The following is a 27,518-nucleotide window of genomic DNA, read 5'->3' as shown; positions in this document are numbered from 1 at the left end:
GAATGCGGAATATATACCGCAACTAACCCAAATTTGGAGAAAACTAACCGCAACTAACCCTATACTCTAACCCAAATTTGGAGAAAATATCTTTTTAGAACTTAGAAAGCACAAACTAGAGTAGTAAGAATTTTCGAAACGACACGAGAATTCTACGAAAATTTACAAGACGAGACGAGCAAATTTTACTTCTTGTCTCGTTTCAACCCCTAAAAAACAATAAATACATTTTAGAAGATAACTACACAGGTAAAGGAAAATGAATCTACCGTTGACAGTAAGTTATGTTGTAATGATTAGCGACATTGCTGAATTCTGAGAATAAGTGGTGGGTAGGGAAGCAGAACAAATTACCTATTTTCATAAGAAACCAATGACGAAATTTCGAGAACAGCTGAAGGTGGGGCTAGTAGAATGGCCAGCTGTATTTGTTGTGAAAAAAGTTGATTGAAAATCTATGGATGGAAAACAAGTTACAGAAGAGGAAACACATCATCGTAACTGATTCTTCACGAAGAACTAAAATTCTGAAATACATTCACAAACTGCAGATCGAAATATTTTCCTCTGAATGTTGTTTTCGTGTGTGTGTGTATGTGTGTGTGTGTGTGTGTGTGTGTATGCTCGTGTTTATTACTGTGTGTGCTACTGTTCAAATGTTTAGTATTTAAAGATCTGCTAAAGCAGTACATTCATTATAAACTGCATTGTAATTGCCAATTCAAGATAATATGTTTCTATATGAAGATACTGCAAAAGTATTCAACAATACCAACACGATATGTAAGTATGTTCTGCATATAATATAGTGTATTGATACATGTCTTAGTATTGTATTATTTGTTATGTAACATGGCTATGACACAAACCTCTATCTCTTTATCTTGGACACTCCTCTAACTTGAGCAGTTTTTGAAGGAACGGCAGGTGTCCAATTAAGTTCGCTGTAGTATTTTAAATAATTGAAGACTATTAACAATACTAAATAATAATACATTAGAATAATAAACTATTAGAATCCATGTAATCTTCGCCTTATTAAACTGTATGATCTACTAATAATAATGTACTTAAAATTGTATAATATGTAATATTATTTATATAATCTACACATGTTAAAGATTCTCAACTAAAGTGTGATTCGCAATTAACTGGGATTTAATTTCTCTGTCGTTTTAGGATTATTGTTCAATTTAAGAGAGACATAAGTAGGCATGTACGCAGGAATTTATTTCGGAAGGGGTCCAAAATCAATATGAGGATAAATTATATTAAAATTTGTAAAATTACCCCTAAAATTAGACCAAATTTACAGAAAAATCAGGATTTAGGGGAGTGAAGTCGACCTTCTGTGTACGTTCCTGGGCATAACTCAAGGACCGCAGCTTCAGAAATGCTGTCTTAAATTATTTACAAAGTAGTATACGGTATAATTGAAGGTTCCAAAGAATTTCAAATAAAGAGTTTGTAATTTCTTCTTTTATGCGTTCCAATATTTGAATTTGTTGTAATGAAATTAGCCCACGTGAAATTCTAAAGATTAAACAGCCCCAATTAGCTCGCATGAATTATCCGACACGAGATGAATCCTTCGTTATATCTTCCGAATTTGGATGACGTAGATATTATGGAGTATTAGGTAATCGAACAATATTTGGTATTATCAACCTTTGGCTTCTCCCAGGATCTTACGTTACATTGATTATTATCAACGGGTGTTATGCAGAAATAATCGAAAACGACCGATAAGAATTATTAGTGCCTCAGGGTCACTGAGATAAATAGTGGCACTCCTGATGTCGTTTAAGTTCAACATCCATTGGTGGGATGGGGTGGAAAGGGATACATTATGGATTTTTAATACACTTCCATTGAAATGCTTATACTAAGGGGGGAGGAGTTCAAATATTTTCCATACCCTTTTTTTTTCCTTGCAAAGAATGTGCTTTCAGCTAGTACATAAACATATATTTTTAACTAGTATGTTTTTGTTCAACCTTTTGACATTGCTCAATTACAAAACTTCTTTACTTAATTATTTCAAACATCAATCAATTGGAAAATTAATTATTTCAGAACTTATATAACTTATTTTCGATTTGTGATAGGTCTTACCTTGGTCATTTGAGCATCAACACAATCGCACCTTAAGCGATTTTGGCCCAGAAGAACTTTTTCTATGTTGCTTTTCTCAAGTACTTTCGACAGAATATGGCGGAATGTATGAAGCTGTAAAAACAAGGATGGGTATTAATATTGTTTGTACGAGTAGCTACGCATTATAAATACACTTAATAAAATAATAATAATAATAATAATAATAATAATAATAATAATAATAATAATAATAATAATAATAAACACTCCAGCTATATGTTGCTCAATGATTTGTTACATTTACATAGACCAAGGTATATATATATCGGGTGTTCTAAAAATGGCGCCCACGGACCACAGAGCACTATTCTACAAGTCAAAATAAAGCAAAAAATTATATATATTTATATACCTTTCGAGCCTTCGTCTGGAGACACAAATTGCACTATGTGGCAACGTCGCAAATAAAGAACCATAGATTAGATTTACCAATCTATCAAAAAATTACATCGATTCTTTCCAGATGGCAGCTAAAGTCGATATTGATTGACACTAGCATCACTTATTAGTGAAGCAATCGATTTAACTGCTTGTTGTATTCGTAGAGTAATGCTAATGGCTGCAAATTAATCTGCGACGTTGCCACATTGTGAAATTTTGATTCCCCATAGTGGCTGAAGTAGGCCCCGGAGGGCAAATCATCATATAAAATTTTCGCTTCATTTTGGTCTGTAGAATAGTGCTCTGTGGTCCGTGGACGCACTTTTAGAACACTCGATATATATATATATATATATATATATATATATATATATATATATATATATATTACATGTAAGCCGCAAGTCAAAAACTATACAAGTCTCAGTGATCAAATTTTAACCAGTTGTTATTACAAAAATAAGGATTGTTTTGTACAAAATTCAGATTATTCAAGGTGTCCGTTTTGAGATGTTTCTGCTTGAACACAGCCCGGATTTCGAAATATTGGGATGTTTAAAGATATATATATATATATATATATATATATATATATATATATATATATATATATATATATGTGTGTGTGTGTGTGTGTGTGAGTGTGTGCGTGTGTGTAAAAAGGGTGAACCGTAAAAAGATGAGGTTCTTAGGTATCAACTTTTCTTACTCTTTCCATGAAACTTAAGTCTAGAAAAGTAATTGATTTTTAGTCTTATTTTTCCTTAAAATTTTAAACTTCAAATATGACAATTTGCGTTTTTCAAACTTTCAAAATATTTTTAAAGGTATTTATAGTGTAGTACTTTAAATGCACTGAACATAAAATATGCATTTAGTTCTCTTTCAAATAGTTTCACTTTGAAATTAATACTTTTAAAAATAAGAGGTGTAGCATTTCTTAATTATTTTTTTTTAAGTAGTAGTTGCATTCTTGGATGCTCTGGGTTTGGATTCACTTTAGAAAGGCTTAACCGTTATAGATATAACATAAATACAGCGTTTGGACGTATGCCATAAGAACTACAGTGCAAGAAACAAACCAACCTGTGTTCATTAGAAAGTACAAATGATATCTAACCGAGTTTGGATAGAGAGAAGCTTGTGAGCCCGCGCCGGGGTGCGTTCGTAGGGAGCAGGCTCATCAGCAACGGTGAATATATATGTAAGCTATTTTATGAAATAACACTGTGTTCCTCATGTTGCTAGATGCCTTACCTGTCGGACAATTGTATCGTTATGGATTATAACGAAAAACATTGAATTCACATACAAATTCAATCCATCGTGGCTTTCTTATAGAATATTACGTGGTTAAAAATGTATACTTTAACATTATTAGGGATGTCAGAGGATATGACACACATTTATTTTGATTAGTTACGTATTCCTCTTTTGATATAATAGCTATTTCCTCTGTGAATTTTACGATAAACATCCGACCATGTTACCAGTAAAAAAGGTCCACGTTTGGGTAACTTTCTAATTGTGCTTTTTATACTAATTTGAGGACGCTGCATCCAAAAGAACTATTTTTATACTTCTCTGTTCATGATGTCACAAGAAAAATGACCTCAAAGTGGTTTTTGAAATACCACTTACGCCATTAGTAAAGTACCCACGTTTCAATACATTTCTAATTTAATTTTTATTTTTTTTTTATATATTGAGGATGCTGAATACAATGAAACTACTTTTAAACTTGTCCCTCTATGAAGGTCTAGCGAAAAGGACCTCAAAATCGGGATCTTTGAAGTACCGCTTAAGCCAACGATAAAAGTAAAAGTAGTTTCTTCGAATTCAGTGTTCTGAAATTAATATGAAAAACGCAAGTAGAAAATTATCCAAGCGTGGGCACTTTTTACTAGTGGCATGATCGGATGTTGTATAGTAGGCTATTCGTAAACTGGGATAGCACCTTAATTGCTCTTGTTTAATTAATAAGTAGGGCAACCCAAAAGCATAAAAAGCATAATAGCAATTTACACATACGTTTGGTACCTTGAGCATGGTTGTGGTTGTCTAAGGGTCCAGAAGAACCTAATTTTGAACGCATAATAAAGCATAATTTCAGAAAATCTATATATATAAAAGAGAACGCACAAAATCCTTTGTCCGCTCATCACGCTAATACGGCTGAACCGATTTCTTTCATTTTTGGGGGGTTGTTAGGATTTGGACCCTAGATGGTTTTTATCATATCACTTTAATTTTCAATTAGCAGTGTCTTGAGATAATTGACCAATCAGGTGTTCATACGTAGAAAAAATCCTTTGTCCGCTCATCACGCTAATACGGTTGAACCGATTTCTTTCATTTTTGGGGGGTTGTTAGGATTTGGACCCTAGATGGTTTTTATCATATCACTTTAATTTTCAATTACCAGTGTCTTGAGATAATTGACCATTCAGGTGTCCATACGTACAAATCCTTTGTTATTAGTTCATCATATAAAAATAAACGTACTTATATGCAACCCGCATGACCCTGTGACTCGGCGGGTTAACATAAATGACAGGCGCTATAAATCACTTGAAAGCGAAAAAGTAAAAATTATCTAAGTAACAAAGTTTATTGCGTTCCGGGATGACCGCAGCGAAGCGGGGCGGGTTGGGGTGACCGCAGCGAAGCGGGGCGGGTTAACATAAATGACAGGCGATATAATGTTAACATTAGTGCAATCTTCTATGGTTTTTATCATATCACTTGAAAGCGAAAAAGTAAAAATTATCTAAGTAACAAAGTTTATTGCGTTCCGGGGTGACCGCAGCGAAGCGGGGTGAACGCTGCTAGTCTATATTATAAAAGAGAACGTACAAATCCTTTGTTCCCTCATCACGCTAATACGGCTGAACCAATTTCTTTTATTTTTGGGGGGTTATTAGGATTTGGACCCTAGATGGTTTTTATCATATCACTTTAATTTTTAATTACCAGTGTCTTCAGATAATTGACCATTCAAGTGTCCATAACGTACAAATCCTTTGTTAGTTCATCATAGGTAAAAATAAACGTATTTATATGCAACCCGTATGACCGTGTCACTCGGCGGGTTAACATAAATGACAGGCGCTATAATGTTAACATTTACTGCAATTTGAAAGCGAAAAAGTAAAAATTATCTAAGTAACAAAGTTTATTGCGTTCCGGGGTGACCGCAGCGAAGCGGGGTGAACGCTGCTAGTAAAACATAAAGCATAATCTAAAATATATATGTAGTACAATTCTTGGAAAATTCTATTAGAACAATTCTTGGAAAATTCTGCTTAACTACAAGTTTAACATACTGTATTAATGTTTTTTAAAACCAATATTTACAATTCAAAATCTTTGAGAACATAACAATGCAACAAAATGAAAAGCTTATTTTTATTTCTGTAAATTTTTCAGTGTAATCCTTTAAAATGGAGAAAAGAAACAAGGAAAAGAAGAAGAGAACTTTCCGCCAACAATGAATAAACAATAGTTTTCTTCTAGGTGTAACTGCAGTTATGTAAGATGATTCGAAATGTATATACAAAAAGTGTACAAGAACTCTATACTATATTGTTATGTATACCTCTTGAACTTGACCACTTTCTGTACTTTTTGGTGGCATCTTTTACTTTCCCTTTCTGTATATATGTACCTCTAAGGCGCACACAAGTGATAGAGAAAACTGACTCGATTAAAGCATATCTCTATGCAGTGCATTAAGTAGAAAGTTCATTAACTGGTTGCATAAAATATTAATAAATAGATCAAGATATTTAACATATTTAATGTATAGTAAATATTATACATTATACACGATTAATGTAAAACAATGATTGAAATTAACAATAAAGCATAATTTGAAAAAAAATAAAGCATAATGTGGATTGCTCTATTAATAAGTATAACCAGTAATCCGTAAGGAATGCAGTACACTTGGTACCCACGTAATCATTTGTATGGAAGTATTTGCCCACCTCTTTATCCCAAAAATGGGTGAACAGCTTTGAAGTGCCTATCTGCTAATAGTCATAAAGTTTTGATGATTAGGGATGCGCACGAGTCCGAGACATACTTTGTAAAATTCGAGACGAGTCGAGACAAACGTATTTCTCGACTCGAATTTTCGAGTCGACACACGAGTCGAATCGAGACAGCTCCTAAAAATCTCGGCTCGACTCGAATGTCTCGAAAATCTTTCTATAACTTTTAATATTATTTTGAAGGAATTACCGTACTCATTCAGAAACACTCGGCACGAGAATTTCGGAAACTGCAGGACTTGTCAGGTGTTCGAGGATTGTTGTGGTGAGTGTCTTCAACAAGTGGCGAAACTAAGGGGAAACGACGTCCAAACGTCGAGGGGTTGGGCGCCCCCCACCTCATTACATTTGTCCGACGTCGTAGGCTGGGCAGACTGGTAAAACAGGACAGGCAGCGAACTGCGTCGGAACCAACATCAGAGTTTAATGCTGGGCAAAGTACAAGTATGTCTGAACTAACTAATTAACTCTATGGCCTATGGAACCCGGAGGTTCAATGCCGCGTTCACAAAAGCTCTCCACTGACTTCTATCCTTAGCCAATTGGATCCAGTTTCTACTTTGTATTCCTATCTCTGCGAGATTCATCTTAATATTGTCCTCAGTAGTAGTGGTCCGCGTGTGGCTCGCCGAGTCAGCAAAAATTTTCGTGACGTCATAGGTCAAAGGTCAATGACCTTGGCCCGGGGTCAATGACCGAGGGGTACCTAGGACCACCCCCTCTAAATTTTGGCAGGGGTACCATGGCCCACCCCCTAAATTTTGGCAGGGGTACATAGGACCACCCCCCTTAAATTTTGGAAATTGTCAAATCTAAAAATTGGGTGTGGTAGCCTAGGACCATAGTATGTACCTCTATCAGTATTGGGTGTCTATGTCGTTCCCTTTCATGGGTAAAAAATTGCCAAAAAAGTCAAATTTCGGGGGTTTTTGATCTAATTTATCCCCTTGGATGAGGTATTATTACCCTATATAGTTATATGGGCGTATACAGGGGTCCATTCCCTTTCATAAGACATGGGTATATTAATGCACCCCTTGAAAAATTTGGGAGGGGTACCATGGCCCACCCCTTAAATTTTGGAAATTGACCAATTTAAACATTGGGTATTTTAGTACTGGACCCTAATATCTATTAGGTTAAATTTGGGTGGTCCACCTCGTTCCCTTCTAGGGGTACAAAATTGCCAAAAATATAAACGTAAGGAATACGTAGTACCAGGTGTTTGGTTTTTGGTCGATTTTATCCCCTTTGATGACGTGTTATTATCCTATATAGTTATATGGTCATGTATAGGGGTCCATTACCTTTCATAAGATATGGGTATATTTGTGCACTCCTTTAAAAATTTGGGAGGGGTACTTTGGCCCACCCCTTAAATTTTGGAAATTGCTCATTTTATATATTTGGTATTATAGTACTGGACCCTAACATGTATTATAATAAATTTGGGTGGTCCACTTCGTTCCCTTTTAGGGGTACAAAATTGCCAAAATATAAACGTAAGCAATACGTTGTACCACGTGTTTGGTTTCGACCCAAGTTATCCCCTTGGATGAGGTCCTATTACCTTATATGGTTATATGGTCATGTATAGGGGTCCATTCCCTATCATAAGACATAGGTACATTTGTGCACCCCTTTAAAAATTTGGGAGGGGTACATTGGCCCACCCCTTAAATTTTAGAAATTGACCATTTTACATATTTGGTATAATAGTATAGGACCCTAATATATAAATATTACTATAAATTTGGGTGGTCCACCTCGTTCCCTTTCATGGGTACGAAATTGCCAAATTGTTAGTACAACCACGTGTTTCGTTTTTGACCTAATTTATTCCCTTGGATGAGGTCCTATTACCTTATATGGTTATATGGTCATGTATAGGGGTCTATTACCTATCATAAGACATAGGTACATTTGTGCACCCCTTTAAATTTTTGGGAGGGGTACCTTGGCCCACCCCTTTAATTTTGGAAATTACCCATTTAATATATTTGGTATTATAGTATAGGACCCTAATAGAGATTACTATAAATTTGGTTGTTCCACCTCGTTCCCTTCTAGGGGTACAAAATTGCCAAAATATAAACGTAAGCAATACGTTATACCACGTGTTTGGTTTTTGGTTGATTTTATTCTCTTTGATGAGGTGTTATTACCTTATATGTTCACATGAGCGTATACAGGAGTCTATTACCTTTCATAAGACATGGGTATATTGATGCACCCCTTGAAAAATTTGGGAGGGGTACCTTGGCCCAACCCTTTAATTTTAAAAATTGCTTAATTTCATCATGTGGTGTCATAGTACTGGATCCTAATATGTATCATGATAAATTTGGATGGTCCACCTCGTTCCCTTTTAGGGGTATAAAATTGCCAAATTTTAGTACAACCACGTGTTTGATTTTGACCTAATTTATTTCCTTGATCAGGTCCTATTACATCATATAGTTATATGGTCACGTATGGGGATTCATTTCCTATCATAAGACATAGGTACATTTGTGCACCCCTTTAATTTTGGAAATTGTCCCTTTTATATGTTTGGTATTATAGTATAGGACCCTAATATAAATTACTACAAATTTTGGTGGTTCACCTCGTTTCCTTTCATGGGTACGAAATTGCCAAATTTTAGTACAACCACTTGTTTGGTTTTGGCTCAATTTATCCCCTTGGATGAGGTCGTATTACCTTATATGGTTATATGGTCATGTATATATTGGTCCATTTCCTATTATAAGACATGGGTACATTGATGCACCCTTTAAATTTTTGGAAGGGGTACCATGGCCAACCCCCTTAAATTTTGGAAATTTTCCAATTTGAGCATTTGGTATCATAGTACATGCCTCAACATGTATCATGATAAATTTGGGTGGTCCATCTTGTTCCCTTTCATGGGTAAAAATTGCCAAAATATAAACATAAGCAATATGTTGTACCATGTGTTTGGTTTTTGGCCCAATTTCTTCCCTTTGATGAGGTTCTATTACCTTATATGGTTATATGGTAATGTATATGGGTTCATTTCCTATCATAAGACATGGGTACATTGACGCACCCTTTAAAAATTTGGGAGGGGTATCTTGGCTCATTCACTCGGTTTTAGAAATTGTTTAATATAAGCATTTGGTATTATAGTACAGGACTCCAATATGGACCACTATAAAATTGGATGGTCCACATCGTTACCTTTTCATAGGTAAAGAACTACCAAAAAATCAAATTTTGGAGGTTATTGACCCCTATTTAGCATGTTATATGGGTATGTACAGAGGTTTATTACCTTTATATGTTTATGTTCCCTTTTAAATTTGGGAATTATCAAATAACAAAATTCGGTAAACGTTTTCTAGGACCCATTGGTGTTCCTCTTATGGCCAAATATTCAAAATTTAAAGGTTATTGACCGGCTTTATTATTGAATAAGTACAGGATTTATTACTTTTTCATAAGACACATGCGTATTTGTGTACCAATCTTAAATTTTGGGAGGGGTACATTTCTTATTGTCATATCAATAATTGGTAATTGGATAGTATCTCATTCATTGGGTAAATCATTATGATCACGTGATCAGTTATTAACCTATGATGGGATTAGGAGTCCAGGACATTGGTACATTGAAACTTTGTAGGATAATTTGAGAATGTGTCATTGGTTTTGATTATTCCCGCCAAATATAAACGTAAGCAAGACGTTGTACCACGTGATTGTCCTTGATGAGGTAGTGTACAGGGATTCATTTCCTTTGTTGTGGTACTTCTTAAGTTTGAGTACACACTTAAACAGTTGGTTCTACTCAGGTAAACAATTGACGGACATTATTGACCTTATTGAACATATAATGATATGATTAACTCTAAGACTTAGGTATATCAAGAGAAGTATTCTTTCAATTTGGGAATGGTGATAAACAGAATTTTAACATAAGGTGCGAAATTTGAAACAATACATTGAACTTTAGTCACAGCTCATAGTCTAAGATCATTGGTGGTGATTGATTTGAAATCTGATAGCTAACCTTATTGAATCTTATGACTCATAGACGAAAGGCAATACATGCTACAACAGTTTGAAATTTAATCATAAGGTGATGTAATCTGACACTAGCAAAGTTATTGTTAATGCAATTTGATTGGATGATCACTATCTTTCCTGCAATCTGATTGGTTGATCACTATCTTTCGTGCAATCTGATTGGTTGATGATTTTCAAATCTTTGCTGTATTCAGTTTTAAGTTTTGTTTAACATTTAAAAATCTTGGTTTCGTTCAACATTTTGCACTCACTGAAACCGTTTATTTGTTAATCGAATAGTTAAAAACCGGATAAAGTTTGACGGTTAACCGTGAAACGTAAAATTTTTTTAGTTTGAAATTTTTTTGTTTGAAACTTTTTGTTTCGAAATTTTGTTTGAAATTTTTTTTGACAACTTTTGTTTCAAAATTTTTTTGTTTGAAATTTTTTTCGTTTCAAATTTTTGTTTAAAATTTTTGTTTGAAATTTTTCGTTTCCAAATTTTGTTTGAAATTTTTTGTTTCAAAATTTTGTTTGAAATTTTTTTTTGTTTCAAAATTTTGTTTGAATTTCTTTCGTTTGAAATTTTTTTTGTTTGAATGTTTTTCGTTTCAAAATTTTGTTTCAAAGATTTTTGTTTGAAATTTTTTGTTTCAAAGTTTGGTTTGACATTTTTAAAAGTTTGTGCACTCATTAGTAAAGAACCGGAACTGTTTAGAACTAAAACCTCTGGCAACATTGTGGTGCAATAGTACACGTTAGAACATGGTGCAATAGTACACGTCAGAATATGGGGTTGTACTTGAAATGAAAAAAACACAATTCATTGAAATGGATCATTTTATTACACTCCACATACATCCATACCAGATAGTGGTTCTGGATATTGTCGATACAATGTATTTTGAACTTCTTGCACTAGTTTGTCTTTAGCATATAATTTTAATTCCAGTTGAAGTCTTTTAAGGTCTATTGCGATATCAATTGGTGGAAACTCAATGTCCATTTGATCACAAATAAACTGTTTATCAATACAATTATGCACCCACGAACGATGTCGACAACCATCACAATATCTAGATACATGTTGTACAATATGCATAAATAGTACTTTTTCAGGAATATACTAGTTTTGTTGCACACTTCCACTGCATGTTTCACACACTGAAATACGCTGATGAATTTGTTCCATTCCGTTTGCGTTAGATACACCATGTTGCGAGGGGCATGAAATGTACTCTTTTTACGTAACAACACCATCTTCTCTTCGAGGACTGTACGCAGCACCACTTCATGATTTGAGCCTAATGATTTGACTATGGTCACATTTAGCTCATCATGAAAATAATCGTTCATTTGGTCGATTCGTGAACATAATATTTGCCATTCTTCACAGGTCAGTTGTACACCAAATTGTTCTGCTTTGCCCAATCGAATCAGTGGTTCAAATGTTCTAGCACTGATACCAATCATCACATGTTTTGTTTATTGGATAATAGCTTGCGAAGATGAACTCTTTATCGTTAGAAGTACACATCTTTCCTGCTGAAACGCACTTGCTCAAATGATTTCGTGGGATGACACTGTATTGGTTGATTTATAGAACTACGGCTGACGTCATGTGCTGACGTTTGAATTCATGGTTTCATCACACTTGCTGACGTCATGCTGACCAACCACATTCATACAACTATGCCTGATGTGCTGACGTTTGAATTCATGATTTGCTGACGAATCCGGCTGTGTACTAAATTCAAGTTGATGACTTCGACCCAAGAGTCTTTTATAGCATAAAGATACAGATCCAGTATTTAAGAAACGCAGCAGTTCTTCTTGTTTTGATGCTTCCATGGGTAAATATCTTGCTGGTAAAATTATATTCTTATCATTTTCAAGCTTCACTACGATTCTTAATCCAAACTCTGTAGGGATCATTTGGCTAGCTAAGATTCTATAAGGTACATTCTGTTGTAAATCAGTAATCTTGGTAAATGATTTCATCACATCACGCGTGTTTAGAAACTGCAGACAAGTAGCCATGATGATGTTATCATGAATACTAACTCGAACGATACTTATATATGATGCAAAACTGATGACGTTGCGTTATCATGCTCTGACGTGTACTATTGCACCACAATGTTGCCAGAGGTTTTAGTTCTAAACAGTTTCGGTTCTTTACCAATGAGTGCACAAACTTTTAAAAATGTCAAACCAAAATTTTGAAACAAACATTTCAAACAAAAATCTTTGAAACAAAATTTTGAAACGAAAAAAATTCAAACAAAAAATTTCAAACGAAAAAATTCAAACAAAATTTTGAAACGAAAAAAAATTTCAAACAAAATTTTGAAACAAAAAATTTCAAACAAAAAAATTTGGAAACGAAAAATTTCAAACAAAAACTTTAAACAAAATTTTGAAACGAAAAATTTTTAAACAAAAAATTTTGAAACAAAAGTTGTCAAAAAAAATTTCAAACAAAATTTCGAAACAAAAAGTTTCAAACAAAAAAATTTCAAACTAAAAAAATTTTACGTTTCACGGTTAACCGTCAAACTTTATCCGGTTTTTAACTATTCGATTAACAAATAAACGGTTTCAGTGAGTGCAAAATGTTGAACGAAACCAAGATTTTTAAATGTTAAACAAAACTTAAAACTGAATACAGCAAAGATTTGAAAATCATCAACCAATCAGATTGCACGAAAGATAGTGATCAACCAATCAGATTGCAGGAAAGATAGTGATCATCCAATCAAATTGCATTAACAATAACTTTGCTAGTGTCAGATTACATCACCTTATGATTAAATTTCAAACTGTTGTAGCATGTATTGCCTTTCGTCTATGAGTCATAAGATTCAATAAGGTTAGCTATCAGATTTCAAATCAATCACCACCAATGATCTTAGACTATGAGCTGTGACTAAAGTTCAATGTATTGTTTCAAATTTCGCACCTTATGTTAAAATTCTGTTTATCACCATTCCCAAATTGAAAGAATACTTCTCTTGATATACCTAAGTCTTAGAGTTAATCATATCATTATATGTTCAATAAGGTCAATAATGTCCGTCAATTGTTTACCTGAGTAGAACCAACTGTTTAAGTGTGTACTCAAACTTAAGAAGTACCACAACAAAGGAACTGAATCCCTGTACACTACCTCATCAAGGACAATCACGTGGTACAACGTCTTGCTTACGTTTATATTTGGCGGGAATAATCAAAACCAATGACACATTCTCAAATTATCCTACAAAGTTTCAATGTACCAATGTCCTGGACTCCTAATCCCATCATAGGTTAATAACTGATCACGTGATCATAATGATTTACCCAATGAATGAGATACTATCCAATTACCAATTATTGATATGACAATAAGAAATGTACCCCTCCCAAAATTTAAGATTGGTACACAAATACGCATGTGTCTTATGAAAAAGTAATAAATCCTGTACTTATTCAATAATAAAGCCGGTCAATAACCTTTAAATTTTGAATATTTGGCCATAAGAGGAACACCAATGGGTCCTAGAAAACGTTTACCGAATTTTGTTATTTGATAATTCCCAAATTTAAAAGGGAACATAAACATATAAAGGTAATAAACCTCTGTACATACCCATATAACATGCTAAATAGGGGTCAATAACCTCCAAAATTTGATTTTTTGGTAGTTCTTTACCTATGAAAAGGTAACGATGTGGACCATCCAATTTTATAGTGGTCCATATTGGAGTCCTGTACTATAATACCAAATGCTTATATTAAACAATTTCTAAAACCGAGTGAATGAGCCAAGATACCCCTCCCAAATTTTTAAAGGGTGCGTCAATGTACCCATGTCTTATGATAGGAAATGAACCCATATACATTACCATATAACCATATAAGGTAATAGAACCTCATCAAAGGGAAGAAATTGGGCCAAAAACCAAACACATGGTACAACATATTGCTTATGTTTATATTTTGGCAATTTTTACCCATGAAAGGGAACAAGATGGACCACCCAAATTTATCATGATACATGTTGAGGCATGTACTATGATACCAAATGCTCAAATTGGAAAATTTCCAAAATTTAAGGGGGTTGGCCATGGTACCCCTTCCAAAAATTTAAAGGGTGCATCAATGTACCCATGTCTTATAATAGGAAATGGACCAATATATACATGACCATATAACCATATAAGGTAATACGACCTCATCCAAGGGGATAAATTGAGCCAAAACCAAACACGTGGTTGTACTAAAATTTGGCAATTTCGTACCATGAAAGGAAACGAGGTGAACCACCAAAATTTATAGTAATTTATATTAGGGTCCTATACTATAATACCAAACATATAAATGGGACAATTTCCAAAATTAAAGGGGTGCACAAATGTACCTATGTCTTATGATAGGAAATGAATCCCCATACGTGACCATATAACTATATGATGTAATAGGACCTGATCAAGGAAATAAATTAGGTCAAAATCAAACACGTGGTTGTACTAAAATTTGGCAATTTTGTACCCCTAAAAGGGAACGAGGTGGACCACCCAAATTTATCATGATACATATTAGGATCCAGTACTATGACACCACATGATGAAATTAAGCAATTTCCAAAATTAAAGGGGTGGGCCAAGATACCCCTCCTGGGGGTGCGTCAATGTACCCATGTCTTATGAAAGGTAATAGACTCCTGTATACGCTCATTAAACATATAAGGTAATAACACCTCATCAAATGGAATAAAATCGACCAAAAACCAAACACGTGGTATAACGTATTGCTTACGTTTATATTTTGGCAATTTTGTACCCCTAAAAGGGAACGAGGTGGACCACCCAAATTTATCATAATACATGTTAGGGTCCAGTACTATAATACCAAATATATAAAATGAGCAATTTCTAAAATTTAAGGGGTGGGCCAAGGTACCCCTCCCAAAAATTTAAAGGAGTGCATCAATATACCCATGTCTTATGAAAGGTAATAGACTCGTATACATAACCATATAACCATATAAGGTAATAACACCTCATCCAAGGGGATAAATTGGGCCAAAAGACCAAACACGTGGTACAACGTATTGCTTACGTTTATATTTTGACAATTTGGTACCCCTAGAAGAAAATGAGGTGGACCACCCAAATTTATCATAATACATGTTAGGGTCCGGTACTATAATACCAAATGTTTAAATTGGGCAATTTCCAAAATTTAAGGGGTGGGCCAAGGTACCCCTCCCAAATTTTTAAAGGAGTGCACAAATATATCCATATCTTGTGAAAGGTAATGAACCCCTATACATGACCATATAACTATATAGGATAATAACACGTCATCAACGGGGATAAAATCGACCAAAAAACCAAGCACGTGGTACTACGTATTGCTTACGTTTATATTTTTGGCAATTTTGTACCCCTAGAAGGGAATGAGGTGGACCACCCAAATTTATCATGATACATATTAGGGTCCTGTACTATAATACCCAATGTTGAAATTGGTCAATTTCCAAAATTTAAGGGGTGGGCCAAAGTACCCCTCCCAAATTTTTGAAGGGGTGCAATAATATACCCATATCTTATGATAGGAAATGGACCCCTATACATGACCATATAACTATATAGGATAATAACACCTCATCAAAGGGGATAAAATCGACCAAAAACCAAACACGTGGTATAATATACGTACGTGTTTGGTTTTTGGTCGAATTTTGTACCCCTAGAAGGGAATGAGGTGGACCGCCCAAATTTATCACGATACATATTAGGGTCCTGTGCTATAATACCCAATGTTTAAATTGGTCAATTTCCAAAATTTAAGGGGTGGGCCAAGGTACCCCTCCCAAATTTTTAAAGGAGTGCACAAATATACCCATATCTTATGAAAGGTAATGGACCCCTGTATACGCCCATATAACTATATAAGGTAATAACACCTCATCCAAGGGGATAAATTAGGTCAAAAAACCCCGAAATTTGAATTTTTGGCAATTTTTTACCCATGAAAGGGAACGACATAGACACCCAATACTGATAGAGGTACATACTATGGTCCTAGGCTACCATACCAAATTTTTAGATTTGGCAATTTCCAAAATTTAAGGGGGGGTGGTCCTATGTACCCCTGCCAAAATTTAGGGGGTGGGCCATCCAAAAATTTAAAGGGGTGCACAAATGTACCTATGTCTTATGAAAGGAATGGACCCCTATACATGACCATATAATCATATAAGGTAATAGGACCTCATCCAAGGAGATAAATTAGGTCGAAAACCAAACACGTGGTACAACGTATTGCTTACGTTTATATTTTGGCAATTTTGTATCCCTAGAAGGGAATGAGGTGGACCACCCAAATTTATCATGATACATATTAGGGTCCTGTACTATAATACCCAATGTTGAAATTGGTCAATTTCCAAAATTTAAGGGGTGGGCCATGGTACCCCTCCCAAATTTTTCAAGGGGTGCATTAATATACCCATGTCTTATAAAAGGTAATGAACCCCTGTATACGCCCATATAACTATATAAGGTAATAACACCTCATCCAAGGGGATAAATTAGGTCAAAAACCCCCGAAATTTGAATTTTTGGCAATTTTTTACCCATAAAAGGGAACGACATAGACACCCAATACTGATAGAGGTACATACTATGGTCCTACCCTACCATACCAAATTTTTAGATTTGGCAATTTCCAAAATTTAAGGGGGGTGGTCCTATGTACCCCTGCCAAAATTTAGGGGGTGGGGCATGGTACCCCTGCCAAAATTTAGAGGGGGTGGTCCTAGGTACCCCTAGGTCATTGACCCCTGGCCAAGGTCATTGACCTTTGACCTATGACGTCACAAAAATTTTTGCTGACTCGGCGAGCCATACGCGGACCACTACTACTTCCTCCCATCTGCGCCTAGGTCTTCCTAATGGTCGTTTTCCGATTGGTCTTCCAGTCAAGACTTTGAAAGCGTTTCTACTTTCTTCCATTCTAGCTACATGACCTGCCCACCTAAGCCTCCTAGAGTTGACGACCCTAACAATGTTGGGTAAACCGTATAAATTATGTAGTTCCTCGTTATGAAGTTTCCGCCATTCCCCATTCCCGTTCCTCTTGGGTTCGAGTATGTCTGAACTAGTGTTGTAAAATTTCCGGACAATTTGAACATGTTGGTAAAAAAACGTTTTTTTTCAATTTATTTTTTGAAAAATTGGAAAAAATGAATAAATTAAAATATTTGTATTAGGTTAATGATTACTAGTAATCATATATTTTTTCTTCAAACGCGTGAAAAATATAAGTTCAAAAATTTCAATATTGCCAATATTAAAAAATAGCACTCGAAAATAAAACTATTCCAATCATTATCCATATATTAAAATACTAGATTTACGCGTATATATGTTTGTCTCCAGTTCTTCCGACAATGAGATCTTGAACCCACAAGTGCTAGAAACATGAAGTTGTCATTGGTCGATTCCAAATTTTGTGTAAATTGTCCAGTTCTAATTGAATATTTAAAAAAAAAAAACAAAAAAAAACATGGCCATTAGTTCTTTATTACATTTTTAGGAGTACCGTTGGAAGTACTGAAATTTTTGAAAAAGTAAAGCATCATACCCTATGAGTTTATAACAAAATACTTTGGCTTGTGTAATATTTACCTGTACCTTGGGCAGAAAGTACTCATACATATGCACTATACTTAGTAGAACGTTAATTTCCTATTAACGTAAGAAGAATGTTTTTAATATATGTATGAGATTATTATGGAATAGTTGTTGATATGGACATGTTTTATGGTTACCTAGTCAGTGAATTTGTGTACTTAACAGTTTTAAGAAAAGGATATTTAAGTTATATCAAATAATAAACCAGTTTAACACTGTTTATAGACATTGTCATTTTTATTAAAAAGGTGAGATTAATGGTATTAAAATATCGAAGCTAATATTTTTATGCCAAAGAATTACTACCACTTCGGATTTTTATCTCAGCAAACGAACCAGGTTTACGACTATCTTATTGATAAGTCGTTATAAAAATTTGGTTTACCTCACCCGGGACTTTGTAAATTCAGTTCCCGAAGAAGAAGAGTAAGGTTGAATTTACTTTTATATTACAGTTAATGAATACGAACTTAACCATATTGCGAAGTGGTAAAGTAATCATAAGAAAAATGGACAACGAAACAATGCAGCAGGAATCAAATACTAGTGACCAAGGTGAAACTAGTGTAACGCCCGGTTTGTCATCAGAGGATCGACTCTTGTTAGCTGTACAGCGACAATTAATGCAGATGTCTACCGAGATAAAGAAGCAAAATGAAGAATTAAAGCAGACCATGGAACAGAAATTCAACGAATCTAACAAGACCATGGAACAGAAGATAGAACTGAAGTTTGACGAAATGGAACAGAAGTTCGACCAAGCTAACAAGCAATATGAAGAATTAAGTAGACGGATAGAACAGAAATCAGATGAAACAAAACAGACAATTGTCCAGGTGGTGAACGACATATCCTCACAGTTCGAGGAAAAGTTAAAAAGGATATCCGATGATTGTCAAGAAAAGCACAATCACCAAAATCAAGAAATCTGTGCTGTAAAAAAAGATTTAGAAGTAATAGAATCTTCCATTAAACAGCAAAAGATCCAGGTCAGCAACAACTCTAATAACATACGTGTAAATACACAGTTGTTAGCTACTATTCAAGAAGAGATTAGAACGTTACAGGCGAAAGACAACATTTACCGTAATAACTTGGGTAGTGATCGCTTTGAATTTCCCCACTCACCAGAGATGAACTCGCCTTCGCCGGGGTCTGATGAAGATATTATACTAGAAGAAAGTTGTCCGAAGAGTACTGATGAGCGAAACATAGATGGTGTGACGACACAGCATGCCACGGATAGGAACTATCACTCAACAAGAACAAGGAATGAGAAAAAGAAGGTCAAATTAAGTGTTAAAATGAGTGAAATTCGAGCTATGAGCAAATTCAGTGGTAAGTGTAATGAGAATGCTACTTCTTTCTTAGAGAAATTCCAAGACGAATGCAATATAATGTCTATCGATCGATCACAATATATGAAATTAATACCCCATGTATTACTCCCACCTTGTTCCTTATGGTTTAAGGCAATACGTGATCACATTAGTACATATGAGGAATTCAAAGCGGCCTTAATCTCAAATTATGAAAATGACTTTTTGCTGGCAAATAGAGATGCCACCCTTAGAAATCAACACTTCAATCCTCGATTGCACAAATCTGTTGTAGAATTTGTTGTAAATGTCTACAACGAATTAAAGGTCGTTAATCCTTTGCAATCGGAATCGAGAATAATAGCATCGATTCGAAATTTGCTTCCATTTAAATTGCAACAGATCTTATTTTCCACACAGTGTATGAGTTTCAGCCATTTATTGATGCTTGTCCAATGCTACGAAACTCAATACCATGCCATGAATCCACAATCAGGAATAGGTAAAAATAAGAATAATTCAGATCATTTGGTGCCTGTTCGGAATTTAAATATTCGGAGTGTGAATAATACAGAACCTAACCTAAGCCGAGTATACTCTAGCAATCAAAATGCGCAAAATAGACAAGGTTATGTAGAGAATCCGCCTAACCTAATTAATCGTAGCAATTCATATGTTAGACCATATAGTCAAAATAGATTTAAAAATCGACGTAATGTATGGCGAAATTCCAGAAATACAGCGAACTACGCGGATAGACGTAATGGAAGGACAAGAGATGGCACTTCGCATCAAGATCCAGGCATTGAAGTAATTTCTGTACAGAACAATAATACAGGACATAATCACGATTGTGCTGTACAGTGTACCTTATTGGAACCATACACGAGTATGAATTTAAACTAATCGCGGCTGATGTGGTAGGGGTTAAATCCATGTCAGCTGTAGATTCTCATGAACATTTATCTAAAAATTTAAACAATAATTCTTACGAACATTTATCTTCCAATTTACATGTTCATGCTAATTATGAAAATGATTTTGGCTTAAGTTTAGAGTTGCCCCTCCAGTCTGAAGTTGCCCTTGGACTTTGTAACATACAAAAAACAGTGCTTAAAGTATTAAAAATTGTTACATTTCACTTAACTTCAGTACTCCGTGTGTTTCACAATAATTTAAAAGGTTTTCTTCATTATTTTTGCGCATCCGTTACACCTCTTCACCATATTCGCCATATTTTACAACTACCATGCTGCTGAAACCTTCCGCAGTGCTTCCGCATTCGGCAAATAGTACTAACCTCCACATATATTTTCTCGTATTATACATAACTCTCCTGCCGAACTTACATTTCTATACATCAAATAAAAACTTCAAATTATCATTTCTTACCTCATTTCTCCTGTAAATTTTACTGATTTTTATAAAAAGCGGAGGGGTAACTCTAAACTTAACCCATGATTTTTCACATGACGTCACTGTAAATAATTATTCTGAAATAGCAATTAATAGGTGTCAGTACCAATTTATACCGGTTGTAAATCGTTGTTGGTTTGAAGATGATACTGTCAATGATGGTTTTAATATTGAAGAAAATTTTGTATTTTTAAAGTCATATAGTACAGCTAAAATACCTATTAAAGTCAATGGGTTAAGTACCGAAGCTCTACTTGATACAGGAGCAAATGCCTCTCTATTATCGTATTCATTGTGGAAAGCAATTACTAGTAATTATTCGAATCCTAAGTTACAAAAGGCTGAGAATCTTATTATAGTTGATTTTACCGGTAAACATAAAAAGAGAGTAGCAGGAATTACTCGTGTGACAATATCTATTCAAGATTTTGAAATATCAATCCCTATTCTGGTAATAAAGGATCTTAACGAGAAATTAATTATGGGCTTAGATTTATTATCCCAATTACGTGTCATGCTTGATTTTAAAAACCAAACGTTGACGATACCAGGTATACCGCAGGAAATCGTTCAGAAACTGCTTCCTAAATTAGATAATCTTGCTTGCCAATATAATGATATGTCTTCTGTAGTGAATAATGTTTCTATTAGTGCAAAAAGTGATAAATTAAATGATCAACGATTGGAAAAGACACAAAATTTGATGAATGTAAAGGATGACGTATTATTTTCTGAACATGTTAAATCACTCGAAAGCAGCCTTGATTTTGCTGATAATACAGTAATAGCCGACTTTAAGAACATCTTATATAAACATAGAAATGTCTTTTCAGAACGTCCTGGACGTTGCAAGGATTTTGTTTATTCTTTTAAAGTTAAAACAGACAAACCCATAGTAACCAAGCCCTATATAATTCCATATAGGTACAGGGAGAATGTACGGCAGCAAATTGCAAATATGTTAAGAGATGGGATCATTAGGCCTTCAAGAAGCGTCCACCTTAATCCATTACATGTTGTTCCCAAGAAAAATGGTTCTCTACGTGTGGTATTAGATTTGAGACGCACTAACAGTCACATTGATCTGGAACAAGTGAGGTATCCTCCAGTAGAAGAAATACTAGCTTCTTTACAAGGGAACACTGTATTCGGAAATCTAGATCTAGTGATGGCGTATAATCAGGTCGAGTTACATGAAGATTCAAAACCATACACAGCATTTAGTTTTGAAGGTCACTTGTACGAATACAATCGTGTAGTCTTTGGGCCTATCAATGGTAGTGCAGCATTAGCATCCTGCTTGAACAAAGTTCTAGGTCAAGACTTACGTAGCAACGTGATAACGTATGCTGATGACATCTTAATCATGGGGAAAAATCCACATGAATACCTGAAGTACTTAGATATAGTTTTAAACAGATTGGAAAGTTCAGGCCTTACTATCAATCTACAGAAATCCAAATTTCTGCAGAATTCTATAGAATTTCTTGGGTATCAAATTGATGCCTCTGGTTTACAATTCAGTCAATCTAAAGTTCAAGCCATAGAAGATCTACCTGCGCCAGTAAATGTGAAACAGACACGACAAATATTAGGACTCTTTAATTGGTTTCGCAAAGCCATCCCGCGATTCGCTGAGATAGCCCAGCCTTTATTTATGATCATAAAGAAAGGAGTACCATGGCAATGGGGTCCGATTCAGGAACACAGTTTTAATAAGTTGAAGGAGTGCGTAAAACGAAACATCCATTTGAATCACCCCAGATATGACGTTCCTTTCTATGTACAGTGTGACGGTTCTCAACTTGGAATCTCTGCAGTACTCTGGCAACCTAACCCAACTATTCAGGAACCAGCTGTTATACATTGCGCTAGCCGTACTCTAAAGAAAGCTGAAAAGGGATACACCACGACAGAAATTGAACTTTTGGCTATACGTTTTGCAATACAAAAATTCGCTCCATATCTTAGCGGATGTCATTTTATAGTACTTACCGACCATAATTCATTGCGATATCTTAATAGCGTACAAGGATATAACAACAGATTACTTCGCTGGTCGTTAGATCTTCAAGCTTATGATTTCGAAGTACAACACATTAAAGGGGTAGATAATGGGCCCGTAGATACCTTATCACGTCTGTTCCCTGGAGAAGAGCAACATATTTTGTCCATTAACGAATTTAAGATCTTACAGGATGAAATAGCTACCATTTCAATAGAAGATTTGAGAGAACATCAAATGAAGTATCATGAATATAAACAAATCATGGAACATTTATCTTCATGTGACGAGGGATGTAGTTGTCCCAAACACTGGAATTCCAGATTTAAATTAAACAACGGGATTTTACTTATTAAAGATTTCAAATTCAAATCTAGGAATAAAATTTGCATTCCACCTACATTAACAACACGCATACTAAAGGCCTACCATGATGATTTCGGACATTTTGGGTATGTGAAGGTATGTGCCTTAGTTAATAAATCTTTTTACTGGAAGGGAATGAGAGCTCAGGTCAAAAATTATATCAATGACTGCATTGAGTGTATGTAAATTAAGCATAATTATCAGGCTATACAAAAACCAATGCTCTCAATAACACCTGAGAGACCACATTCATTTCTATCGATTGATTTATATGGACCGTTACCCAGAGCAGCTACTGGAGAAGTTTATTTGTTAACAACTATGGATATCTTTTCACGATATGTGGTAGCCTATCCCTTGCGTAAAGCAACCTCCGCTGCTATCGTGAATAAAATTCTGAATGTATACATTCCACATTGTGGCCCTATCGAGCATATATTATGCGATAACGGTTCACAATTCAAAAGTGATGTGTTTCTCAAAGCCATGAACAAGGCGAACATTAAAATTCATTTTGTGACTCCGTACCATCCAAGTAGCTCCGTGGTAGAAAATGTACATCGCAATTTTGGTATGTTGTTTCGGCACTTTTGTAAGGATAAACATACTGAATGGATTAAGCATGTCATCCAAATTACGTACCTTTTGAACCATTCTATATCAGACACTTTAGGTGTGTCTCCTGCTAATGTTCATAATGGCTCTGATTTGATTGACATGCTTAATCCATTCAGTATGTTTATCCTTACAAAAGTGCCGAAACAACATACCAAAATTGCGATGTACATTTTCTACCACGGAGCTACTTGGATGGTACGGAGTCACAAAATGAATTTTAATGTTCGCCTTGTTCATGGCTTTGAGAAACACATCACTTTTGAATTGTGAACCGTTATCGCATAATATATGCTCGATAGGGCCACAATGTGGAATGTATACATTCAGAATTTTATTCACGATAGCAGCGGAGGTTGCTTTACGCAAGGGATAGGCTACCACATATCGTGAAAAGATATCCATAGTTGTTAACAAATAAACTTCTCCAGTAGCTGCTCTGGGTAACGGTCCATATAAATCAATCGATAGAAATGAATGTGGTCTCTCAGGTGTTATTGAGAGCATTGGTTTTTGTATAGCCTGATAATTATGCTTAATTTGCATACACTCAATGCAGTCATTGATATAATTTTTGACCTGAGCTCTCATTCCCTTCCAGTAAAAAGATTTATTAACTAAGGCACATACCTTCACATACCCAAAATGTCCGAAATCATCATGGTAGGCCTTTAGTATGCGTGTTGTTAATGTAGGTGGAATGCAAATTTTATTCCTAGATTTGAATTTGAAATCTTTAATAAGTAAAATCCCGTTGTTTAATTTAAATCTGGAATTCCAGTGTTTGGGACAACTACATCCCTCGTCACATGAAGATAAATGTTCCATGATTTGTTTATATTCATGATACTTCATTTGATGTTCTCTCAAATCTTCTATTGAAATGGTAGCTATTTCATCCTGTAAGATCTTAAATTCGTTAATGGACAAAATATGTTGCTCTTCTCCAGGGAACAGACGTGATAAGGTATCTACGGGCCCATTATCTACCCCTTTAATGTGTTGTACTTCGAAATCATAAGCTTGAAGATCTAACGACCAGCGAAGTAATCTGTTGTTATATCCTTGTACGCTATTAAGATATCGCAATGAATTATGGTCGGTAAGTACTATAAAATGACATCCGCTAAGATATGGAGCGAATTTTTGTATTGCAAAACGTATAGCCAAAAGTTCAATTTCTGTCGTGGTGTATCCCTTTTCAGCTTTCTTTAGAGTACGGCTAGCGCAATGTATAACAGCTGGTTCCTGAATAGTTGGGTTAGGTTGCCAGAGTACTTTCTGCCCAAGGTACAGGTAAATATTACACAAGCCAAAGTATTTTGTTATATAAAAAGTAAGGATAAACATACTGAATGGATTAAGCATGTCAACCAAATTACGTACCTTTTGAACCATTCTATATCAGACACTTTAGGTGTGTCTCCTGCTAATGTTCATAATGGCTCTGATTTGATTTTCCCTGTGGAACAACATTTTGATGTCAAATTGGAAGATTCGACAATTATAGATTCATCCAATCTAGTGAATATGGTAAAGATCCGAAGACATAACAAGTTTTTGAAACGTAATTCGCAAGTAGAGTCTTTGCAGGAAGGAAAATATCGGATCAAGGTCAATGACTTAGTTTTTGTTAAACAACATCCGCAAAGTAATATGTTGCTAAAGAAGATTTACAAATTTTGTGACATTTTCTCAGGTCCTTATTTATGTTTTAAGGAAATAAATCCTAAAGTTTTCGAATTGTTGAACGCTAAAACGGGGATGTCAATTGGACTTCGCAATATAGATGAGTTAAAGGTTTGGAAACCTACTCCGTATACAAAGGAAAAATGGATGCATCTAGTGAAAGAATTAGTAGCACCTGACATTCTTGCTCAAATAAATAGGAATGAAAAATAATAATAATAATAATAAAAATGTATTTATATAATAACAAAAGGGTGTCTTTTGTTTCTGTAAAAAAAATAGATTTATTTACTTACATGTGCTTATTCAAACGTAGATTGTGTTTGATTTTTGATCTTTGTTCAATTATGTTTTCTTCGATTTTTATTCATCAACGATAAGTTTACAATGACTTGAATTCTTTCTTATTAACGTGAAGGATTATAATTTAATTCATGATTAATCAAGCACAAAAATTGTTTTCATTATATTAATTTGTGTTAAAACTTTATTGTTAAAAATAGGTATTGATGAAGTGTAAGATTTGTTTAATGTATATGTGAAATGTAATGAATAGATATACAAGGTGCGATTAAAATATGTTGGACACAAGCTATGTAAGAACATTAATGTAAACGGACCAGTGGTTCTTGAAGATAAAAGCCAAGCCTACTCATGACTTTTATATTCAGTCCCTTTGTCGAGCGACATTTTTATATAACAAAATACTTTGGCTTGTGTAATATTTACCTGTACCTTGGGCAGAAAGTACTCATACATATGCACTATACTTAGTAGAACGTTAATTTCCTATTAACGTAAGAAGAATGTTTTTAATATATGTATGAGATTATTATGGAATAGTTGTTGATATGGACATGTTTTATGGTTACCTAGTCAGTGAATTTGTGTACTTAACAGTTTTAAGAAAAGGATATTTAAGTTATATCAAATAATAAACCAGTTTAACACTGTTTATAGACATTGTCATTTTTATTAAAAAGGTGAGATTAATGGTATTAAAATATCGAAGCTAATATTTTTATGCCAAAGAATTACTACCACTTCGGATTTTTATCTCAGCAAACGAACCAGGTTTACGACTATCTTATTGATAAGTCGTTATAAGTTCTATATTCCAACATCGCATAGTTGTATATCCTCAGGCGTTTGTTTTATGGCCAAATTATAAGAAAACGAAGGATAACCATTTCTCCAGTCTAAGATGAATCTTCATTGTTTGGGGAGTTTTTTCTTTCACAATGAACTCCGTATATCTCTGACATAATTATATATGTGTGTAATTTATTTACTTATTACATAATGCATGCAAAAAGAAAGGAAGCATTGTTCATATGTGAATTAGAAATTCCAACTACAAGTGGGCTCAAATCTTGCGAACGGTGCGAAATATTGAAAAAAAAATAATCGAAAAAAATTCCCGTTTATGAAACTCCTTGCCGATTTTTATGAAGGCGTCCTTCACTTGTATCTGTACAGTGACATGTACAGATATGAGGAATGAGAAGGAGATTCATGCTCATAATGTATGTGAATGATGCGCTGTGTAGAGAGCGCAGGTTCAGCTAGATGAAAATTAATAGTCTGCACTTATTTCTATTGTCATTTATTCGTGAATGTGCATTAATTACAAAACTTTTACAGTTACATACAAGCCTACCAACATGAAGTGTTTCTGTTGCAACAAGTAGGTCTCTTGAATGAAACTATGCTCTTTGATCTAGGGAAGTTTTGTTATTTTAACCAAATCACTTCTTAAGAGAAAGAGCACTAGGCAAACTTCACTAATACTCATGCA

The 27,518-nt window shown here is 34.6% G+C and overlaps 1 protein-coding gene across 1 annotated transcript in view; it reads right to left on the bottom strand.

Annotated features, from left to right (window-relative positions):
* Positions 1 to 27,518, bottom strand: part of hfw (leucine-rich repeat domain-containing protein hfw) — a 47,423-nt gene that overhangs the window by 3,192 nt on the left and 16,713 nt on the right. The window contains exon 5 of the mRNA XM_081751154.1: positions 2,116 to 2,229. Coding sequence (XP_081607280.1) covers positions 2,116 to 2,229 — 114 coding nt within the window. The remainder of the gene's footprint in view (positions 1 to 2,115; positions 2,230 to 27,518) is intronic.

This window comes from Thermobia domestica, chromosome 3 (assembly GCF_964235325.1).
Source record: "Thermobia domestica chromosome 3, izTheDome1.hap1.1, whole genome shotgun sequence".
NCBI lineage: Eukaryota > Metazoa > Arthropoda > Insecta > Zygentoma > Lepismatidae > Thermobia > Thermobia domestica.
This window is presented reverse-complemented; position numbering and strand designations above follow the sequence as displayed.